The 22,558-nt window shown below is 40.8% G+C and overlaps 2 protein-coding genes across 6 annotated transcripts; both read right to left on the bottom strand.

Annotated features, from left to right (window-relative positions):
* Positions 1 to 956: 956 nt before the first annotated feature.
* LOC310949578 (MOB kinase activator 2) lies at positions 957 to 5,117 on the bottom strand. The gene is made up of 5 exons (XM_083917068.1): positions 4,808 to 5,117; positions 2,702 to 2,841; positions 2,465 to 2,561; positions 1,814 to 1,938; positions 957 to 1,730 (listed from the first exon to the last, which is right to left on the bottom strand). Exons 1-5 carry the CDS (start codon positions 4,888 to 4,890, stop codon positions 1,492 to 1,494), a joined length of 684 nt encoding a protein of 227 aa, XP_083773194.1. The 5' UTR covers positions 4,891 to 5,117; the 3' UTR covers positions 957 to 1,491.
* An 825-nt stretch (positions 5,118 to 5,942) lies between these two features.
* On the bottom strand, positions 5,943 to 20,979 carry ppp6r2b (protein phosphatase 6, regulatory subunit 2b). 5 transcript variants are annotated; one of them, XM_083917061.1, is made up of 26 exons: positions 20,475 to 20,979; positions 18,964 to 19,134; positions 18,692 to 18,848; positions 18,473 to 18,571; positions 17,726 to 17,912; positions 16,720 to 16,857; positions 16,564 to 16,629; positions 16,318 to 16,430; positions 15,976 to 16,089; positions 15,647 to 15,767; positions 15,077 to 15,238; positions 14,781 to 14,993; positions 14,593 to 14,657; positions 14,393 to 14,508; positions 14,192 to 14,277; positions 13,976 to 14,053; positions 13,791 to 13,888; positions 13,650 to 13,707; positions 13,267 to 13,388; positions 12,955 to 13,124; positions 12,679 to 12,835; positions 11,938 to 12,017; positions 11,337 to 11,547; positions 11,094 to 11,117; positions 10,111 to 10,251; positions 5,943 to 9,098 (listed from the first exon to the last, which is right to left on the bottom strand). In XM_083917061.1, the coding sequence occupies exons 3-26, from the start codon at positions 18,817 to 18,819 to the stop codon at positions 9,065 to 9,067; spliced, it is 2,781 nt and encodes a 926-aa protein (XP_083773187.1). In that variant the 5' UTR covers positions 18,820 to 18,848; positions 18,964 to 19,134; positions 20,475 to 20,979; the 3' UTR covers positions 5,943 to 9,064. The 5 variants fall into 5 exon arrangements, with proteins under 5 accessions (XP_083773187.1, XP_083773188.1, XP_083773189.1 ...); XM_083917062.1 differs by having other exon boundaries at positions 20,736 to 20,979; XM_083917063.1 differs by lacking the exon at positions 11,094 to 11,117.
* Positions 20,980 to 22,558: the final 1,579 nt, after the last annotated feature.

The raw sequence follows: 22,558 nt of genomic DNA, 5'->3' as shown, positions 1-22,558 counted from the left end.
GCTGTGGGCCAAACGAACTTACTGACTTATTGTGAGTCATTTTTAGAGCACAAACATCCTGTCCCTTTTGAGTAAGGAAGAATCTTCCTCACGTCTCTTCCTCAGTTGGCCTCAGTTTGAGAACGTCGGTGTTCGATAGGAGGTCAGAGTAACTTGACCTGACACTTTTATGGCATGGGATTTGTCAAAATGAGAACTTGAACGTGTGGATCTGGAAGGTGAGAGAGACCGTTTCTATGGAATCCTGCAACCCAGCACTTTTCTGTTGTAATTGATGCAGAAGTTAAAGGAGGCATTGAGCCATGAACTTGAATCCTGTGGAGATGTACAGTGCAGTATTTTTGAACAGTGGTAAGTTTTCTTTAGGCTTCCCTCCAAGGTATGAAATGAAACAGTGACAAAGGGATACAGTAAGTGCTGACTTCTTAGCTTTAAGGGTCCTGAAGGGTGTTCGTATCTGTAATAGGTGAATAGTGTAGGACTCCTAGTCCTTTGATACATAGTCCTACAATACAGTTACCGCACCGTTTAACTCAAACTGGATGTAAAAACCCTCACATAAAAAGCTGAAACTCAGCACTTTGTCCTCATTGTCCTCAAACAGACATTACGCACACTACACTGTGCTGTAACTGACAGTGAAGGTTAAAAACGACACGTTGTGTTCCTGTGCTGGCAGAGGGTGGTGCTGCTCTCAAACAAAAGACCTGAGACATACTGATATTACTGCACCAGCAGTTTCTACAGGATCAAGATAAAAAATACATGAAGTAGTTGCAAATACTGAATTAAATGGAGAAAAGTGAGACTGATAAAATACCTTCCAGTCTTTTTCAACAAATTTGTTATTGGATTGCTTCCAGATAATTGAGAAGTAGGTGCAAGTTTAAATCATGGTATATTTTTTTCTTTAATCTGCCATAAAATGGTCTGTCATATAAGTTTATTACAGAGTACAGAGGCATTACATAGTGCAGATGCAGAGATGTGTCGTTACATACAGTCATGACATAGTAATCACATTTGTATCAACCTTCATCATCCTTGTAGGTTTTTGCAAATGTTCAAAATATAATATTGGCACATTTTGTTTATGAGGAAAACATGCATGACCTTGAAGATCTTGACCTTGATATAATATAATAATGCACAATTATATTAAAATACACTGACATGCAATACTACAGTTTCACACAGTATCACAGTAACGGATAACTATATACAACAGGAGCAACATACTCCTTTTCTGGTCAGGTGTACTGCTTTTGAAAGCAGAACGAACTCATTCCTTCAAAATACTGTTCATTACCAGTATTTTATTTTCTATTTTACAACTTCCAGACCTTTAAAAAAATCCATACTGTGAAGTATGTTTAAGTTCGGCCCAGGGTGGCGAGAGACTCTATATAACTTTATAACAAGATATGACTTTATATATATACATGTGTGATGAAAATATGAGTGTCCAATATGTGTGTTTGCTCTTCAGGTTCAGCCTTGCTGTCCCAGAGCTGCGATGAGGTCTTGGAGCGGCTCAGTGTCCTCTGGCTCCAACAGGGCGTGCTGTCGGCAGAAGAGTGTGAGGTGTGTGAAGAGTGTGTTGAGGTGTGGGTGCAGGCCCAGCGCCAGTGTCTCTCTGTAGTGAGAGCAATAAATGTGAGCCAGAGTCCTGAAAAACAGCAGAAACACCTTCTGGACCAGAAAGACGTAGCCTGTTGGAAACACTGAACCTGGAAAAGAGGGAAGCGGTGATGGCTTTGGGAATGTGGGTATGTGACACAGAACAATGCAACATAAATAACATGCCCTTTACCTGCTTTTGTGGGGAACACATCTTCATCAGTCAGTAGCTCCTGAATATATGACATGGCGTAGTCAAAGTAAAGCGGAGCAGAGCACTTCAGCTTCCTGCCGTGGTCATCGGTCCAAACATAAACCCTGACAACGCCAACACACACGGTCATTAAGACTCAACATCTCAAGCTTTAGAAAATGAGCTTTGTTTGCATGTCCAAAATTTTCACACATGACTCAAGTTTAGCAATTTCTTGAAGAATCATCACAAAGGTAATACTTAAACATCTGCTTTAGGATTTATTGTCAGACTAGCAGATAATTAACAGTGATTATGTCATTCCTGTTCATATGCAGTGCTGCTGCCTCAAAGAAAACAGGGCTGTTGCTGTGAAAGACAGAAGCTGGAGGAAAACAATCTTTCTGAATCCTATCTTTAAAAAAGAAACCCAGTGAAACTTCTGCCATTCCCATTCACCGATTCCTATTACACTGTCAGACTCACGATGGATATTATTGTTGTCTTTCCAGACTTCAGGTTACTCAGGATAATAGTAAATATAAAATGGGTTTGCTCTGAATATATATATGAACCTCTGCAAATAAAACTTAAGGTATCAGCATGACAAGATATCACTATGACAAAGTAGCATAATGCTCAGTAACTTACGTGTTGCCTGGTCCACAGGCAGTTGGGCAGGTACTGGGAGTGCAGAACTCAGACAGTGCACTAGAGAACAGGTTTATATGCTTGAAAAATCCCACCGCTGAAAGAAATCAATAAGAAGAAAATTTACACCGTGTACATATTCCTGTTCCTTGTTTGTTTGTAGTGTGTGAGGGAGGATAAGGAGCAGGAGAAAATAGAGTTAATAGAAATTTGCTGTTTTTAACAGGGTCTACTCACTGTTGCTGGCAAGCCACTCTGCCTTGTCGACGCCAGGCGGCAGCGCCGTGAGGGCAAACATGTCTGTGTGAGTGATCCGCTGGCACACATACTGCTGCTGCAGATACGGACGCTCCTCCAGATTATTGTTATTAATTCCCCTTGGGGGACGACAATGCAGAGTTAATGAAGCAGAGACAGAAAGAAAAAGGTGGAGGGATGGAAAATATCGCTGTGTAAAACAATCGATAGGTCAGTGGATTAATTACTCCTGCTGCAGTCAGTAGATAACAAGTTTTACACTCTCTGATGCACGCTCATCTGTCTTGCACTCTGTGGCGCACACACACACACACACACACACACACACACACACACACACACACACACACACACACACACACACACACACACACACACACACACACACACACACACACACACACACACACACACACACACACACACACACACACACACACACACACACGCACACACACACACGCACACACGCACACACACACACGCACACACACACACACACACACACACACGCACACACACACACACACACACACACAGTGCTGTAACTGCAGAGCTAAAAGTCCAATAAACCTGCAGTTAATTTAATGAAGGCAGTCAATTCAGAGCCAGAGTAATTACTGTTAATGAAGCTCACTGCTGCAGTGGTCATTGCTACAAAATCAAACAAAACATTGTGCATGATAATGCACAGTGCTGAGGCCTGTTGTCTTTCCCATATCTGTTCATATACGGTACTTACTGATAAGCTACAGGTAGTGCTTTATAATGAGTCACACGGGGCTGGCAGCTTGGGAACTTGTGATAACTATAGGGTGCGAGTACAGGAACTGTATGATGTTTGCGAATGTCAAATGTACTGGAAAGTCAAAGTTGGCAGCATGATTTGACTTTATGCAAACAGGCAGGTGACGCAGGTAGTGTGCCGCGATGACGAGTGCTCTACTCTGTTTGAGAGCTAGTGTTTTTGTAAAGATGGCGGTTTGAATTAAAGTGAATTTTTCCAAAGTGTAGCGGCATCAAGCAGCTGCCACATGTTGTTTTTAGATGTCTACACACATACAGCAGCTGAGAGTTTACTCAGCGTGACCTTGCCTACTGTGATAAGGGAAACACAGTGCTCTCTATGGGGTTTCACTCCCCCCGGTGTGTGTGTGTGTGTGTGTGTGTGTGTGTGTGTGTGTGTGTGTGTGTGTGTGTGTGTGTGTGTGTGTGTGTGTGTGTGTGTGTGTGTGTGTGTGTGTGTGTGTGTGTGTGTGTGTGTGTGTGTGTGTGCGCGTGTGTGTGTGTGTGTGTGTGCAGGGAGACTTGGTCTAAACAGCAGGTCTTTGTCCAAACTAAAGGTCAGATGAGGTAGAAAGGGAGGAATAGTGACAGAGGAGAATGTAAACATTAGCTGGACAAAAAGGTACAGTAGTGCAAATCCTAGCCGCACTTCTCTAATGTACACAGGAACTTCTGTTGTTAACATCCTGTTCTGTTCCAGCTCCATGGTATTAACTTAATTACCTCTTGGCTTCCAGTTGTCAGCACACAAACACAATGAACCCGGAGCTACTTGTAATGTTGTGTTTGTGTGTAAACACTCTACTCTCGGCTATCTGTTTACCTTTACCTCGGCTGTGGGGGTGAAAAAAAACAGTCCTGTTCAGTGCAGCCAGCTGGCTCTCAAAGATTTATATGAGAGCAAATAGAAACTGTGCTTAAAAAAGAAACGACATGCAGCCTTTCCCCCGTCTGGGTTCAAACTACTTCTCAACATGTGTTCCCACTGTTGGAGGAATCCACCTTTACTGATGCCATCAGACAAATATGTAACACACACACACGCATGCACACACACACACACACGCACGCACACACACATTTATCTGGAGGACATTCCTGAGTAAACCATGTGCGGCCAGCTTTCTAGTCATGTTTCTTTCACACTATCCATTACTACTACAACAACATCTTCCTTTTTCTGTACAACAATTTATATGAAGGTGACTGTGACAACTCTGTATTCTAGAAAGATGGAGCAGCAGATGCAAAAGTATGAGGCTGATCAAGAGGGTTAAGAGCAAAATAAACACAACTTACAGTTTTTCACTGCTGATGTCAGAAGAGTGAAGAGTCTTTCTGTCTGCTTTAGTAGCCGAGGGGTAGCTATGGCAACCCCCCATGGCGTAAAGCTAAGAGCAGAGCTGTTGGTCGTGCCAGCCCCAGTTTTCCATCCCAAACTAACCCACACACTTCTACACACTATGGGCAGCATATGGGAACAACTGCTCCAGCGCAAACATCTCTCAGCTCACATGAATCCATACAGCTGACAAAAACATAACACAAAGTTTTCCAAAACACACATAAAAAAGGTACTCCAGAAGTTGAGGCTTGTCTTGTGTGCCTCTCCTTTTGCACCAGTGATCCTGTGTCAGTGAGTATATGTCTCCTTTGTCTAGAGTCCCACACCCCACAGGCTCCTCCTCTCCCAGCTCTAAGCGGACAGGCAGGTTTCTCCACAACCCATTAAAGTAAAAAACACAACTCCGCCTTCTTCCCCTTTTCCTCCCACTGCATACAAACTCTCTTCTCCACATGCATGAACTCTCTACAGAGGGAGCAGGCAGGTGCATACGACAAACTAAAAAGGTGTTTTCTCCTCTGTGGGAGTGGAAAGAGATAGGAAAAGAAGGCGCAAAGGCGACAAAAGGGAGCAGAAAGAGACGCCGGAGCAGCAGCAGGTGTGTCCAGGGTATGTGCTTCACTTAAACTACAGAGGAATGTGATGACATATGTGATGTATCCGAGCCAAGGAATGACCCCCCCCCCCCCACAGTGAAAGGGCAGTGATATATAGACAGCTGAAAAGTGAATATGAGAAGTGCATGAACACAAAAGAAGGGTCTTCAGCTTCTCCCCCCACTGATACATGAACTCTTTTCAGCTCGCAGCACAGTAAGATCTATGATGTGACAGCCAGGTTTATGTTTGCACTGCAGGGAGATGGTGTGGCATTAATTATCAGTGTAGGACACATACAGTAAGGAGCGGGAGGCAACATAATCCATTAGTTCACCTGCCCCAAAGGTAAACATGTTTTTGCTTCCATAGAGCAAGTCCTGCTTTCTCTCTCTCTCTGTTTGTACTGTATGTGTGTGTTACAGCAGGTTGTACATGTGGGACAAACACAGGCTCATGCTTCTTCTTGGTCTGACATGTTTATTGGGTTCATATCTGAATGTACAAGCTAAACTGACAACAGGAAACAGACACATTACTCCCTAAATTAAAAAAAAGAAAAAAAAACCCACCAGCATCAGTCCACTTTACAAAAAAAGGCATTTTACAACACGACCGCATTTCGCGCCACTCCCCCACACAAATGTAACCAGCCGTAACAAGAGAAAGATTTACATTTTTGAAATGGCCTCAGTCTAAGAGACAGACAATGGAATATAGTAACAATTTAACACCCATTGTCTCTTAATTGAAGTTTTGGGCATATTCTGTACAATACAGCACAGACCACATGTGCAAACTTAATGGCACTTATAAAAGATGACTGTATTGAACATCATGCCGTTCTCCACACCATACCAGTAATCACACTGCACACGCACCACACTCTTTCTCTCTCACACACACAAAAACACAAAGGTATGGGTCAGATGCAGTGCTTAGGTTGGGCAAAAGACGAGGCGACATATTCTAACCCTGTACACACCGTGACAAAAAACAGCCCTGTTTTTCTCCTCTAACCCTGACTTTAGCCAATGCTTACTCTCTGTGCAGCTCCACTTCAAACAGCAAAAAAGCAAAAATATCTGTGATCCAAGATAAATCTTCAAAGTCTCTCTTTGACATGTGGCTTCCTCTCCCACTGTTGATAACTTCATCACGACTTAAAAAAAACAAAACATGAAAGAGGGATCAAACAAAGACTACTTCAGATAATCTAGACCTAGTAACACAACTGCAAGAAAGGAGGCTACTTGATATGGAACCCAGTTGTAACACTGGTGGGAAGACACACTTTGGCAGAAAGCATTGAAGAAAAGGTATTCTGAAGTATCTACATAATTCACTCATTCAAGTCAAACATTCCCACTTCTTTGAGTCGGGAAAAACGTGCGCACACCGGGCACCACCAGATACAAAACAAAAGTGCTTCTTTTTAAAAAGTGCTGTTTCAAATAAATACGTGATGTATTATGTAAATCGTTCCATAGGCATATATGCAATCAAAGTCAACTCCTGCCCTGAGAAAGAGAGAGACGAGGAGAAAGAGAAAAGTAAAAGCATCACTGTTTGGCACACGCAGACGTAAAGGATAATTCTGGTTTAATGACAACTTTGCTCTTGTACTTGATGTCTGTCAGTTACGATTAGATTGTACACAAGTTAAATATTAAACAATGTAAAGATTGAAGAGAGGCAATCACACTGATTTTAAACCAGCCAACAGTTTAGTCAGATTATCAAACACATTTACTATGAGGCAAACAAAGTGCTGTAGTATAGTATGGCCGCCACTGTTTCCATTATTGATTAAACTGAGTATTTTACTGATTATATCGATTTGTTCGGTCTATACACTGTCAGGAAATAGTGCAAAATGTCCATCACAATTTCATGAAGCCCAAAGTGATGCCATCAAGTTGCTTGTTGTCTGACCACAACAAGTCCAACAGTCCAAAACTGAAAGACATAAAACAAAAGCTGCAGACTGAAATTAAGTAATGTTTAACATCTTTGATTGTAAAATAACTTATGCCTGATATTTTCCTGTCGATTCACTATTGGATAAACAACAAATGGGTTCAGTTTTAGCTGAGAATAATCCCTCATTACAAAGAAGAACGTATTATACAATAATATTATCCTAATGATTTCCTAATAACACTGGTTAACCTGATATTTTGTTTAAAATTGATGAATAAAAATAAGACCCAAGATCTAATAAACCGGAATTATCCTTGAAGTAAATAATACAGACGACAGACGCACACGCACGCACCTTCATTTAGAAAGCATATAGCAGAGGAACAGGAACTGATGCTGGGGTATAAACCGAAACACAGACATCATTATTGCCTCATTTCAACAGTACAACACACACATACAATACACACATTGCAACCTGCAAAACAACTGCCTTTCCATACATTGGATTTATTCCAAAAATAGATAGTGTTTATATATACTGTTTACATTTATATTACGTTTACATATTACCAAGAATAGCCACAACCTAATACAGGTTCAAATTTCACAATATTACATTTAAACAGCTCTGATGAATTGGTATGTGCACATCACTGTGGGTTTTTTTTTTGCACGTATATAGATTTGGCTGTGTATACATGTGTGTGTGTGTACGACACTGTGTGTGTGTGTGCATGTGTGTTAGTTACACATGTGTGCTTTCTTTGTATCTGCATACCTCTCATTTGACCTGAGAATGCACTCTGTACCTCAGACAGAGCTCAAACACACATACACACACGGATACAACAGCACACAAGGTTTTAGGAGGAACTGGAACATGATGCTCCCAAATCTGATACTCCAAATGAACAAAAAGGGAGCATTTACGTTCCACATGATTCAAGAACTGTTACTTGGACTGAGAAATGATTAAGTCGGCGTGTATGAAAAAAAAAAAAAGCCAAATAATTATCACTCACATATTTGCACTAATGAAATGTCTGCCTAGCAAGTACACTGAATTGCTGAAGAGAAAATGGCAGCTAGTTTTTCAAGCATCTTGGCTTTTGTAATCTTGGCTGATTATTTGAATACAGTTTTTTTTGTTACTAAAGTGTAAACAGTCAAATGCTCTAATAGAAAAACATCTCTGGACTGTGATTTAATACCCAGAGAGCAGACATGCTCAAACTATTTGAAATTTGATGCTGAGTTTAAAGTCAAAAGTTCAGACTTGGGTATTATTTAGTGAACCTCTGCTCATCCACACACAACAATCGTCACTCGCCCATGTTTAATGGGAAAATCACATTTTGAAATAGTTCATATGTAAGATAATTTGACTTTTTTCATGATCTGGTACAATGAAATGTTTTTTAAAAACACACATTCCTCTTTGAAGCAGTTCAGTTGTAGATTATGTCATGAAGGTGCAGGAGAGATCAATGTACCTATGTGTAGATATGGGTTACCTAGCATACATACTGTTAAGGGCTGTTTGACCTCACACACTGAGCATCTCCCATTTTTTGGACACATAGAAGGGCATTGGAGGGCTGCTAACAGGAAGCAAAGGTAACACTGCTGTGTGTTGAATGGACAGGTATGAAGCAGGTATGTGCGTGTCTAGATGCCAGTGCTGCATCGTTAGGCTGGTCCATTAGCAGAGGGGTGCGTCTCTCTGTAAGGTAAAGGAAACATTCACATTACAAAATGATGAACACTATAAAAGAGACAAGTGAAAATTCAGACAAGTTTGGTTTTATCTGCCAAGGTTTGGAGATATCTGCCATTAAGACTTCTGGCACCACCCTAAATAGAGGTGAGCAGAATTTGTTTTATAACCTTCAGAGTACATAAATATTACGTTTCAACAAATTGATAACATCTCTCTCAATGAGAGAAAGACACATATGTTGCTGAGGATAATCCCCAGACCACAGGCAACCTTTTCTCAGCTTCTATAAAGTTATGAATAAAAACAAGCAGTCCACATCAAGAACAATAACTATAATGATAATGATGTGAGCATCAGCACTGATGAACAATAACGTTCTGCAAAGAGTGGCCCCCATGCCGGTGCTGCATGCTCTTGCTGTGTCGGAGCCCCACATGACCCTCATCTTCTGCATCGTCGGCTAAGTGTTTCATCAGTGTTTATCAATAAGCTAACATAAAAGAGGAAGTAAGAAACGGCAGATAGAACATTTGTAAAGCACTTTATTATTATTAATAAGAATAAGAAACCTAAAGTAGTCGCTGCTGTGCGTCTTTCAGTACCACAGAGGCAAGGAGAGAGGGAGAGAGAGAGACATTTTGAACGTGACGGCCTGTAACTTCTGATGGAATTTGATTGGCTGTCCTGTCTATCGTTCATCAAATCGCTCCGAAAGTGATGTTGTTTGTCACTGTCGTCGTCATTATAACTGTGGTGTGGACGATCCGCTTTAGTTAGAACATTTATTAAAACAATATATTCATAGTTATCATTCTACTTATTGTTCTTGGTGTGGATGGCTCTTTAGTATTGGAATAGTTGCTGTAACACAAGGTCAGAAAATGTGAGGAGTCTTGTAATAGGCCTTGTTCTTGGGTGTGGTTCGGGAGTGTTACTACGGATTTGTTTTGTGTGGTGCCTTCTTTATTCAGCTGTATACAAACACAAACATACACACAGACACACACATACTTACTGTGTGACAGCAGCCAACTGGTTAGATGGACTGGCGGTAGTTGGGTGGTCTCCATGTTTCGTTCCCTTTTCGCTTTCTTTCTCATTGCCTTTCCCCTTGTCTTTGATGGAGAGCTCCTCTACTGGCACCTTATCCGCTTCGCTGCAAAAAACAAACAAAACATAAAGTTGTTGTAACTAACTAGAGGGATAGCCATGGATTGTCACCTGAACTCATAACGTAAAGAACAAACTGCAGATGCTACTTTCTGCTATTGGCTAAATTTCACACAAGTTGTCTGCTTTCAGCTGCCCACACTGGCCTATACCATGGCCAAAGGGGTACAGCAACACATGAATCCACTCTTCTGTTAGCTGGCCGTGACTGACCAAAATTAAAGTGAGTTGGGTACAAGGTTTGTGCTAAGGTAGTAACTTTCAGATTCCAAGTAGGATCTATTTAAATGTAGCATGCTTGTAGTGCACTGTTTGTTAGTAAGTTGCTAATGATCTGTTAGAATATCGATATGCTGGATTGGTAGCGACTTCTGTTCATAGCATGCTATCTGACAGACTGTTAGTAGTGTTGGTGCTCTGAAGGAAAACAAATCATATCAATTTGGGTTTTATTAATATTATGACTGGGACAAGAATGATCTGTATCATAAAACCACAGTGAGTAGTTATTCACTACTCTCATCTTTTGGTGTAATTTGATAAGATGGCAGGCCACCATTTTATTTGGCCATCTTCTGAAATTCCAGGATCATGTTGGGACAGAGGTCCAGTAAGTTTTCTACAAGCCACCAGTTGTGAGTTAGTACATTTTTGTGATGAATTAGGCCTGTCCTGAAGTATGAAAATTGTTACATCACATCCTGTTAAATGGAACGAGCAAACAAAAACATGTGGCACATCTGTGCTTATGGTGGCCTTTAAAATCCTTCACACAATTTCAGGAACACATTCTGCACTCCAGAGCAAAGTACCTCAAGCACAACATACCGTCTTACTGCTGGTCTGAATACTCTGGAGTCAAGGGGAGATGAGAAAGGAGGGAACAGACAGGAGGAGGGCAATAGCATCAGAAAAACAGAGAAGGTGGAAGTAAAATTGTATGGGGAAAAAGGGGAAAGGGGAAGAAGGGCTCTGTAAAAGCACTTGAATGTACAATAGGAGGAGCGGGACACGCTGAACATAACAAGAAAGAGCAGGGGCGCATGATCGCTTGTGTGTGAGCGTGTCTACCTGCTGAAGATTGCCCTTTCGTTTTTGGCATCTACAGTAAGCCGAATTGTCTCCTTGCCAGCCCCTGTGGTGATAGTCTCTGTGGTGACTGTCTCGCTGGTGGCAGACCCCGTCTTTCCTTCTTCCTCGTCGCTCTCTGAGCTGCTGGAGGAAGAGCTGTCTGATGCCACCAGGGGAGCTTTTCTTGCCACACACACGCTCCAAACACATGCTGCAGAGAGCAAAGGAGGAGAAATCATCTGACTTTGGGTTGGTGTTTGCTCATTTCCCTTGAGAGGTTAGCTTATCACAGAGGTAGAAGATTGAAAAGGCTGTAGTATTGAGCTGCCAAATGGCTTGAGTCATATGACTATGAGCCTTACAGTCATTTCTTTATGCCATCAGAGTTGTGTTTGTACTCTTTAATGAAAGAGTAACCTTACTTTCAAAAACTGTTTATCCTTTGACTTTATTAATTTTAATAAGAGAATGAAAAGTCCATCATGGTATAAAACGTGCAATTTTCAATTTCAATTTAAAAAGTTAAAAATAAACATGCAACTCGGAGTTTTAAAAAGCCCATTGACTATGTAGCTGAATGTGTCATGCAGCAGCAACTTACGGTTCTGGTTTGGTTTGGTGTTGCCTGATCCGCTGACCTCCGAGTCCACTGGAGAACTGCATCTGGGGCCTGTTTCAGAACTGGGGACGTAAGTCACACAGATAAGAAAACCTCCAGAAATATAGTAATACAGTTGTCCATTGAAATGCAGCGAAATTAAGGATGACTTTGACTCAGAGCAAAGAAAATCATAATAATATTTGAATCTTTAACAAAAACAAAATATGGGAATACTTCTTGGAACAACAAGGTACAGCAAGTGTTTTAAAGTTGAATTTATTTAACTCACTTCATATTAAAACTTCAGAAAAAGATTCCAACTTGCATACAATCAAAGTTACACTATAGTATAGTGTGATATCGAAATAACACTATTGATAGAAATGTAATCTGATATCTTACAATTACCAATTTCAAATTATTACTTTTTCTATGCTTTATTTTATTTTTCTTTCATTTGTGACTGACATTTAAAAAATGCCAGTGCTTCCTAAGGGGAAAATATGTCATCATGTAAAATATTTTGTATTTTAAATGATTGAAGTCTTTGCTTGGAACAAAACTATTCTTCAAATATATTCCCCAATTTCTTTAATATGCCTCATTATGTTGTTTTTTAATTACTTAAATGGTGATGCAAACTTCGAGTAGAATATATATTATCAGAATAGTTTTATGAAAACAAAGCTTTAAGGTGAAATTTCTGAAAAAAGCTCATGTTTACAATACACTTGGACTCACCAACAGAAAGGCTGGAAGTCAGTGAACTTGGCCCATCCTTTCTCCTCCGCGTCTGTGGCAGCTGGTTGGGAGTCAGGAGTGCCCCAGGCAGAAAAGCCAACTCCTGCTGCAGGAGCCTTTGAGTTCACCTCCCCAAAGTCTGCTACCCAGCCAGTGCCTGAGTGTGAAAAGCACCATACATTCTACATGAGACACATGCTCAAACCCTGCGTTAGCCTTGACATATATGGCAAAACAATTATGCATTACTATACAGCAGAATAGAATATTTCTCACTCTTTGGTGCCTCTGCTGGGCACTGGCTTGAGAAAGGATCCAGGTCATCTTTAGGTTCCTCTCCTTCAGAGTCTGAGTCTGCTCTGTCGGAGGCCTCAGTGCCAGAAGCTGGTAAACTATCACAATCCTTACTGGCTGCTGGGCTCTGGGATGATCGTGACCCGCCAAACCTTAAAGAAAAACAACCAACATTTTAATATTTTTGACCGAGCAAGGATCAATTAATTCACATACATTACCCACAATTTCAAGCATAATAGAGCTGAAATAAAATCCAGAGCATTGATAGCATTTTTACTGTTGTGTGTCTACCTGTTACGGGACTTGGTTTGTGTTGCAAAGTTGATCTCTTTCTCCTCCCAAATATCCTCTTCATCATCGTCAAAGGGATGGATCCGCTCCTTGGAACAGGCCTCAAACACAGCTGTATTAGCCTGCAAAGGATAGTGGACATCAGTGTGCATCAATATCCATAAGGTTGCATGACAAATGCAAAGATTAAGAGTAAACCTTAAACCTGAATTGGGTGGCTGTGTGTTTGTTAGGTTGTTGTGATTCTTTTTTTGTGGCCATTAAATTCATTTAGCATCTTTAAGAATAAACTAAGAAATGTAAAGCTGCTAAGCATTACAGAAATACAACTTCATTGAACACAAGTGTGATTTAATTTGTGTAAATAATCTAAATATACTCACAGTGTCCTGGCCTGCATCAATGTTGATATTGATCTCTGCAATTCGGTCAAATGTTGCCCTGCCACAACAGTAGAAATCCCTCAGTTTACACAAAATAACAATAGTTCACTGTCATACAGAGAGGCATATCAGTTCATTTACCCAATGCTGTCATCATGATCAGTGAATTCCTCATCATTGAAGCCAAACTGATCCACAAAGTTAGCCGTCATCTGCTGGATTTGGTAGTCTGAAAAGGCCTAAAACAAACATCACAGCTTGAATTAGATTACTATCTCTAGTAACAGAATCCCTTAATATGTTGTATATGTGTGCTTAATGTGTACCTGCTGTAGTGTCAGCTCTTTAGGGAAGGGGCTCTCCATATCATCCTCTGATGAAGGGCGTGGGTTTCCACTGCCAATCTGCCAAACCACCGATGCCACATTTGAAGTTTGAGTGTGCGTAATTACAAACACTTATATATATATATATATATATATATATATATATGTGAGCATGTATGTGTATGTGTGTGTGTGTGTGTGTGTGTGTGTGTGTACCAGGTCTATGGTGTTCTTCCTATTAGTCTCTGACAGGGTCTGGTCCACAAAGGTTTCCCAGCGCCCTCTGTAGTCCTCTGGCAGCTCTACATTCAGTAACAAAAACAGCAGCATTTAGAAACCAGTATTCCATTAGTGACAATTGTGTACATTGCTTCTTTCTTTCACATATGAATGTTGAGTGCACATGTCCACACACACCTGTGATGAGGCTACTAATCTGTGTGTGAACTGGGCCCTTCTCCAGGTTGTGGACTACTGTGTTGGCAATCCTGGTCAGATGTCCCATATACCCTCTCCTCATACCACCTTCTGACCTGAACACAGACATACCACACTTAGGGAACCCCATAGGCTACTGCCTATTAGCAAAAACAACATCATGCCATTAAGTTCCTTACTGTATTTTATCATTCTCTTCCCAAGCCTCCAGAATCCTCTGGACAAGGTGGCAGTGCTGAAACAACTTGAGAGATAAATGATAGAATCAATCAATTGCTTAACTTAAGAAAGTGCCACCACAGCGGCCGTTCCAGTAGATTCAATGTCATTCAAACCTCTTGCTTCAAACACAAGCAGAGACACTTACATGAGTCACCATTAGATTGTGTGCAGAGTTTTCAGGGGTAGATGAAGCTTCAGAAGGAGTAACACTCAAATCCTGCTCTTGTGAAGCTTCTTCCTGGGATCCCAGGCCAGGCTGAAGTCTCATTTCATGGGCACAGGGCCTGAGGATGGCAGCAACACAAAGCTCCACTTGGAGGTGTAGGAAGTTGTTCCATGTATACTTGAAGAACAAGTCCTGAAAAAAAAGAATATATTTTGGGACATTTAACACTTTCTCAAAATTGAACTTTGAAAGTGCAGCATGTTTATTCATCTCACCAGAAGCAGGTCCATTGTATTGAGTCGGCAGAGTTCCTGTGCTACGACTGCATGACTGGCAGAGCTTGTATACAGCAGAGAGGCCACCAGTCTGGCTACGTGCAGACGAGTGTTCCCTAATGGTTCCTCAAGCACACCAAGTGATGTCAGCATGGGATTTCGCTAAAAGTGCACAGATGGAGGAAACAGAGGAATTTAGGAAACAACAGTCTGAAGGTTTAGCAGTTTAGTGTTTATTTTATACGGGTGTAGCTACTGTATTGAAAATTTTATCTAAGTGGCAGAGAATCAAATATAACTACCAAGGAAAGGGGTTGTGGCACAGCAAAATGAAAACATGCCTGATATATATAGTACAGTTATGTACTCACTCTCTGCACATGAGAGAGCTTTCCCTTGTGAGTTTCCGTGTGGGAAAAGCCTTTGATTAATTTTTGATGCTTTCCATATTGCCTGGATGAATTATTCTGCAATGCAGGGGGTCTCAGATTTCGTGATTTTTCCATCCTATATCATACTACAACAGCTAATATTAAGGACCTATAGATGATTATATCTTTGTTTATGTACCTTGGGTGGCTCCAGAAGTAGCTGGTGGAAATGTACCAGGTGTGGTTGGATGGCCAACAAAATGCTGCTGTTAACAGTGTAGCTTCTCTCAAATCCCTGAGCATCCATTACACCATCAACCCTGTCATAAAAATAGATCAAACACATACTGTATCTCAAAAAAGGAAACGGATAGATAGAACATTTAATAAAAGGGTCACAAAAGAGAGATGTGACTAACTTCACCAGACAAGGGGTCAAATGAAAAATGACATTATCATTAGTTATACACAGTATAACTAGATAGTAGATATTATACACCGTTGAAAAAGCTTTAGTCTCACACTCACACAGGCCTCCTGATCTCCAGTAATGTGAGAAGAACTTGAATTCCATTGACGATACAGCTCTCAGTACTATTTGCTGAGAACATATTCTGCAGCAACTGCTCCACACACTCCTGCCTGATGAAACACAATGGAGCATGTCATTGCCTCCACATCCTGTAAAGAGAGTTAGTGTGTGTGTGTGTGGGTGTGGGTGTGGTGTGTGTGTGTGTGTGTGTGTGTGTGTGTGTGTGTGTGTGTGTGTGTGTGTGTGTGTGTGTGTGTGTGTGTGTGTGTGTGTGTGTGTGTGTGTGTGTGTGTGTGTGTGTGTGTGTGTGTGTGTGTGTGTATTTCAGTATGACTTACGACTCCAGCACAGTCAGCAAAGGATCAGGCTGTGAAATCTCTTGGAGCTGATTGGCCTGGTCTCTGCTCAGACGAATAATGTCGCACAAAGTTTGAGATGCATTGGACTGCCTCTGTAAGGGAAAAAAACACATATACACACATGAACATTCAGTCCTGTAAATTGTCTATTCAAGGGTCTTTGAGTGCTGGTGACTGTTTTATCACAGAAGTTAATTACTGAAAAATACTGAAATGCCTTTCTACCTCTTCATCTCTCTCAGGGTGAATGAGCTCTATGAGTCTCTGGTCCAGTTTCTCTTCATTCAGCCACTGTTGAGAAAAAAAATATCACATTATCACTGCAAACAATATTAGTGAGCAATGTGTTAATGTATGAATGTGGCTCCATTTGTCTCATACAATAAGTGTCTCGAGCCGAAGAGGAGGTGGCTCCACGCAGCTGATAAGTCTTAGGAGCACATCCATCATGGCTGATGTATCAATATGCTTCAGGACCAAGGAAAGAAAACCCTCCTTCCGTCGCAGGAAACTAAGCACCTGAAGACAACAGAGAGCAGAGGAAACACCATGACACAAAATTCAAAACTAAATTAAGAAAAGGACATGCAACCTTGTTGTCCAAAATTGCCATTGGGATTATTTCTTAGATTAGAAAATAGTATGTTGGATATTGTTCCTGTCAAGACACATTGCTGCTCAAAACTAACAGCTCCTAAAGAGGATAGTTTTATCAGAACTGGAGATAAAACTAGCCGTCTCTCAATGAAGAGAGAAGAGAACGGCACTTAAGGCTTTTCTCGATGGAAAATGTGTTTTCTCTCTTTTTCCGATTGACTTCGGCAAGAACTTCTTAGACATTTGGTTCATCCAATCACCTTCCAGGTATGTTTTGAAAGTGCCTGCCCCTTACCATCAGTTTCCAAGTCAGGTTAGAACCTTGTACAAGTGGCAATAGTATCCACAGCAACCTTCATTAAGTCCAGCGATTCTTCTTTGGAAAGAAATCTTCCAGGTTACCAAGTTCACCAAAATCATTTCAAATTTTTTCAAATCATAAATATCCTTTCAGACTGTCACAGCTTTCGGGATATGTTTCTCTGATCCAACCAGCTGGTCCCACTGACCTTGACATCCTCATGCCCAACCACTATCAGGGTAAAACTGGAGCCATGTGCACTGCTTTATGTGTTGGAAAATCTGTCTGTATAATAAAACTTTTCAGCTATTTTGGTTGAGAGTAATTCACAGTGTGTGAGCAATTTCCATTATCTTGCTGCAAGCACCCCTCAGACTTTGTGAATTAAATCACAACAACACAAAAACATCTGTCATCTTCTCAGAGTATGCCCTTTGATTTACAGTAGCTGTGTAAGTGAGTGTGTGTGAGAGTGTGTGTATGCGTTACCTGCTCAGTCTTCCGTGTGATGAGGTTCCCAATTGTCTTGCTAAAGAAAGATGCCAGGAGGGGGTTAAGTGGGGATGGCTGCTCCAGGAAGGCATACAGAGTTTCCAGCAGAGGCTCCTCATTACCCAGCTTATCATTGATCACTCCCACATCACATGTCAATAGCTCACATGCTATATTTGGATACCTGTAATAAATGAAGAGACCACACATGGCAGTTGAAGCAAGCCCAACCTAAACCAATTAATTTTCTATCTCAGTAGTGTTAAAGTAACTGAAAAAAACAGGAACAGGATGTCCATATTTTCACAGGTTGATTGTCCATCCATCTAAAATGCATAATCAATGGTTTGGTTAAATAGCTAAATCCATAACCATTTCTTTTCACAAATTTGAACCCACTTAAACTCTCATCTTTACTACAAAATGACAGGTAAGAGATCTGATGTAGTGCAGGACCAGCATCTCTTCCTGAATACAATCAAGGAAACTCTAAAGACATTACTTGTTAGAATGGTGCTTGCTGGGGAGGTCCAACCTATTATTAATAGAGTTGGCTAATGTCAGCCCTAAATAACCAACTGTGTGATGGTTGGTTAGCTATTGATAACAAATATGCTTAACTACAATCAAATACATGTAGAATCCTACCACTTGGTACCAATTACATCATGGCCATTTCTTCTTCTAAAGGTTCCTTGGGTACAGTATACATACTACATCAGCACATTGTTCACAACCACCTACTTGAAGCGCTTTGTCTCCTCTACACCAGGAGGGGGCTCTGTAGTAATCATACGGACCAGGTCCTGCATGCATTGGTCCTGGCACAGGTACAGGAGAAGTCTACAATTCCATGATGATGAGAAAAGAGGCACTAGTTAGCACCAGGGGGAATAACTGGAAACTAAAATGTAATAATATCATAATGTGCTGCTGACATGGTCAAACTAAAAATAAACAGACCTCCTGTTCTGGGCCTTGCACTCCTGCAACACATCTTCCTCGTCCATGAGCTCAATGAGTGTGACATCCTCCTTGTCCAGTAAAGCCTCCAGGTGAGAAGATGTGTGTAAATCAAACTTCCAAAACATGGCTGACTGTCATCCGCACATACACTCAGCTGTCGATCAAAAGAGAATGCCACATGGAGCTCAGTATCATGACCATGTATGACATAAATATTAACTTTGTGCTGAACAATTCATTTTGTGATACAATACCATGCATGCTCTTACATTTAGACAAGGAGTTGTAGCCTCAGTCAAATCTTGCTAAACAGCCATTTGCCATTGTGACAATGCATTGCCTGGACATCAGTCAGCAAATTCCCACAATTAAGACACGAACACGCCCACTTCATTCATGCTAACGCCAGACACATAAACCCTGGAGAGATTGGCTTCAACCTGGTAATGAGAAAAAAGGAAACAACAAATGTTACAGAATCATTTCCAGTAAGACTTGCTCTGCCTTTCTTAGAGCCGGAAGAAGAGTTAAAGTCAGCATAAGTGCAGAGACTAGGCTTGCCCTCCTCTCTGGAGAGAGCAGGAAGCAATGCATATGTAATTGAGTTAGTGCCGCACATCTCTGTATTGACATCCCAGCCTGCTCTGAGAATAGCTCCAACATACAGTTACATTGGTAAATAAAGACTGGAGTAAAAATGATTCTAAACAAAAGAAACCCCCTGCAGGAAGCAGTTAAAAGAAAACTGATGCGTCAGCCAGTGATTTGGGTGAAAATTAGTAAGTCGTGCATTAGCTGAAATCTATGTTACTTCAAATTGCAAACTTGAGACTGTGGTGAAAATGACAGTTGAACACTGAGGCAGGTACTGTCAATGGCCAATGGCAGGGACCTTCACATAAAACCCCCCTGAACCAAAGAAGACCACAGATACAGCAAGTCAGGCCAGATGGCCACCCGACATAGAGCTGTGTGCACAAGATTTATGGATAAATACGGTCTAGATATTAATAGTATTATTACAGATAGTGTGACTTGCTGAGCACTGCTCATGGAGGAATTGTTGAGTCTCTGTAAATCATGTGTGGTCGAGACCTACTCTATATGTAAAGTGTCTTGAAATAACTTTTGTTATGATTTGGCACTGTATATAAAATTGAATTGAAGAATCCAGCTTAAGAAGATGAGCCCTATTATTCATGACTCAGGCCATCATGCATGGGAAAACAGTTGATTGTCATGATAAACACGGTGCTTATCCAGCATGTGAAATTGCGGCCCCGCATCAAGCCATTCACTATGGCTTAACAACTGCAGAATCAGCATTCACATACCAGAACACGTATACAGTTTAAAATGAGAGCTGAACTTAACGTGCTTTTTTCCCAATTTCATTAAAATTGATTGCATAACAATAACGATCTCTGACTATGCTGTTCAAGTGTACCCACCCCTTCAATAAACATGTTGAGGCTGAACAAACAGGTGTTTTGTTATGAGCTATAAACACACTATAAACATAAATATAGGAATTTAAAAAACAAACACAACAGCACTACCAGGGTCAGTCTGAAGACAGGCCTTTCTGTCGTCCTAAGATCAGCTGGTGACGGTTGATGTTAGCTAGCATCTGCACATTAGTTAGCCTATAACAGTTATATCAGCGTGAATTAAGGTCACTTATCAAGACAGTTATCTTAACTTCACGCTAAGTAGCATCACGTTATCTTGTCTCTATTTGTGCGTTTACAGTGTTTATACGACGTCTCCTTTCGCTTACCTTGCATGCAGGTCGTAAACCAGTCCGCTAGCAATGTTGCTAACGTTACCAGACTATTTCAGTACGGCACCCGGTAACAAACGATGTTTATAAATTAGATGAAAAGCTAACACGGGTCAGTTATTTATCACGGCTGCGTTGCTAGGTGGGACGATGTCCTCCTGATTCTGACCGAGCGTTACCCCGACAACTTGACAGCGAGGCGGCACGGTTTACGTCAGGTTACATACGTTTTCCATCCAAAAGACACGGGACTGTCACCTTGTATCCAGCATTGTATCATCCGTCATCTAAAAGCTGCACGGCAACTCGGCTACTTTGGCTGTCAGGTCACACGGAGGCCCATAGCTGACTATTCATGACTGCGTTGCTAGCTTAAAGATGCTACCCCTTCCTCAGTTGCAATGTCATTTACACACGGTGGTGGTTGGCCCTGCTGGGCGGCTGTGTTGATCTATGGTGTGTTGACACTGTCCAAATTACACTTCAGCACAGGCAGGCAACAAAAAAGCTGTCAGATTTGACTATCAAAATGGCGGATACCTAAAAACGTTATTAAAAGTTCCGCTCTCTGTCAGTCAAATGTAATAAACATTTGCGGTTGCCCTGAAAATGCTGTCAGTAGCTGAGTGATGCAGTAAAATTCACATCCATAACTCTCAAATAAAAAAACATTTAAGTATACTAGTCTACGGGGGAATTGTTGGGTCTATGTAAATCATAAATAAGTCATAGAGTGTGGTCTATACCTAGTCTGTAAAGTGTCCTGAGATAACTTTTGTTATGATTTGGCTCTATAAAATAAAATTGAATTGAATTGAATTGAATTAAGCATGTATTTACAACACAGGCAGATAATACAAAAGTGCGACTCAAACCAGGTTTAAATTAACCCCTAGAAAAAGGATGAATACAAAAATGCTGTAACTCACCTGGTGTTATGAGGACCCATGAGCAGTGACTCTTGTCCCCCATGATGTCTTGCTTTCCCTGGACAGGACTTTTCCACTGGGTCAAGTCACAGGTCTGCACATGCATTGTTTTCCTATGTGCATCTGTGGAGCTGTATTACCTGGCAGACATAGTTATTAAGATATACAGCATATAGTGATATATGCCCCTGCCAGGCAAAACCAAATCAGAGTCCAGATCTGTTTCTGTGTCAGTGGTGGAAGGAGTATTCAGATCATTTACTTTGGTAAAATAAATGATCCCACAAAAAACTACTGGGAACAAAATGGACTTAAAGTATCAAAAATAAAAGTTCTCATTATGCAGAATGTATGAAGCCCCAAAACTCTTATTATCTCATGGGAACAAGATCACTATCTTGTGCAAACAAGATTATCTTGTTGAGAAAATGTTTTGTTCGCACAAGATAAATTGTTTTTAATTTTTTGGAAACTTAGAGGCTCCATAACAATGATTGGATCATTATTAGACCTATGCATTAACATATTAGTAGTACCTTAATGATGTTGGTTGTTGTAAATGCTTAGCCTACTTATACTTCAAATAATGAATAATATTTTGTAAACTGATCACATGTTTTGTATAGAATCTTAAGTAACTGACTCACTGTGAATTATAAAAGTATAAGTACTTCCCTCTGAAATTTAGTGGAGTAGTATAAAGTGACATAAAAATGGAACATAAGTAACTATAACATACAAGTTCTTCAAAATTGTACTGACCACCACTGCTGTGGGATTAGGCTATGTAATTCCTTATCCCTTAAAAATTCCATTTGAAAATGGTAAATCCTTTTACAAAGGTGTAGTAAATCTACTTCTATTCACCTCAGGCTTAGGTTGCTATTCTAGTTAATACAAATTACAGATCTAGTAACAAGCAGAAAAGGGGCTCTATGGTTGTGACACCAGATATAGGGCAAAATCTGGCCACAATTTTCTACTGGAAAATCTGATGCTAAAAATAGCCAAATATACCATTTAGACCTTTCATAGTTACCTATCTCAGTTAAATGCTGCTCTTCTCCATATGGAAACTGAAGATTTGAAGATAGATACAAATGCAATATCTGGTGGCCAGTGGATAAATTTGAATAAATGTTTATTCTGCAT

This window comes from Echiichthys vipera, assembly GCF_963691815.1.
Source record: "Echiichthys vipera genome assembly, chromosome: 7".
Lineage (NCBI taxonomy): Eukaryota > Metazoa > Chordata > Actinopteri > Perciformes > Trachinidae > Echiichthys > Echiichthys vipera.
Note: the sequence above shows the minus strand (reverse complement) of the source record. Positions and strands in the feature narration are given on the sequence as shown.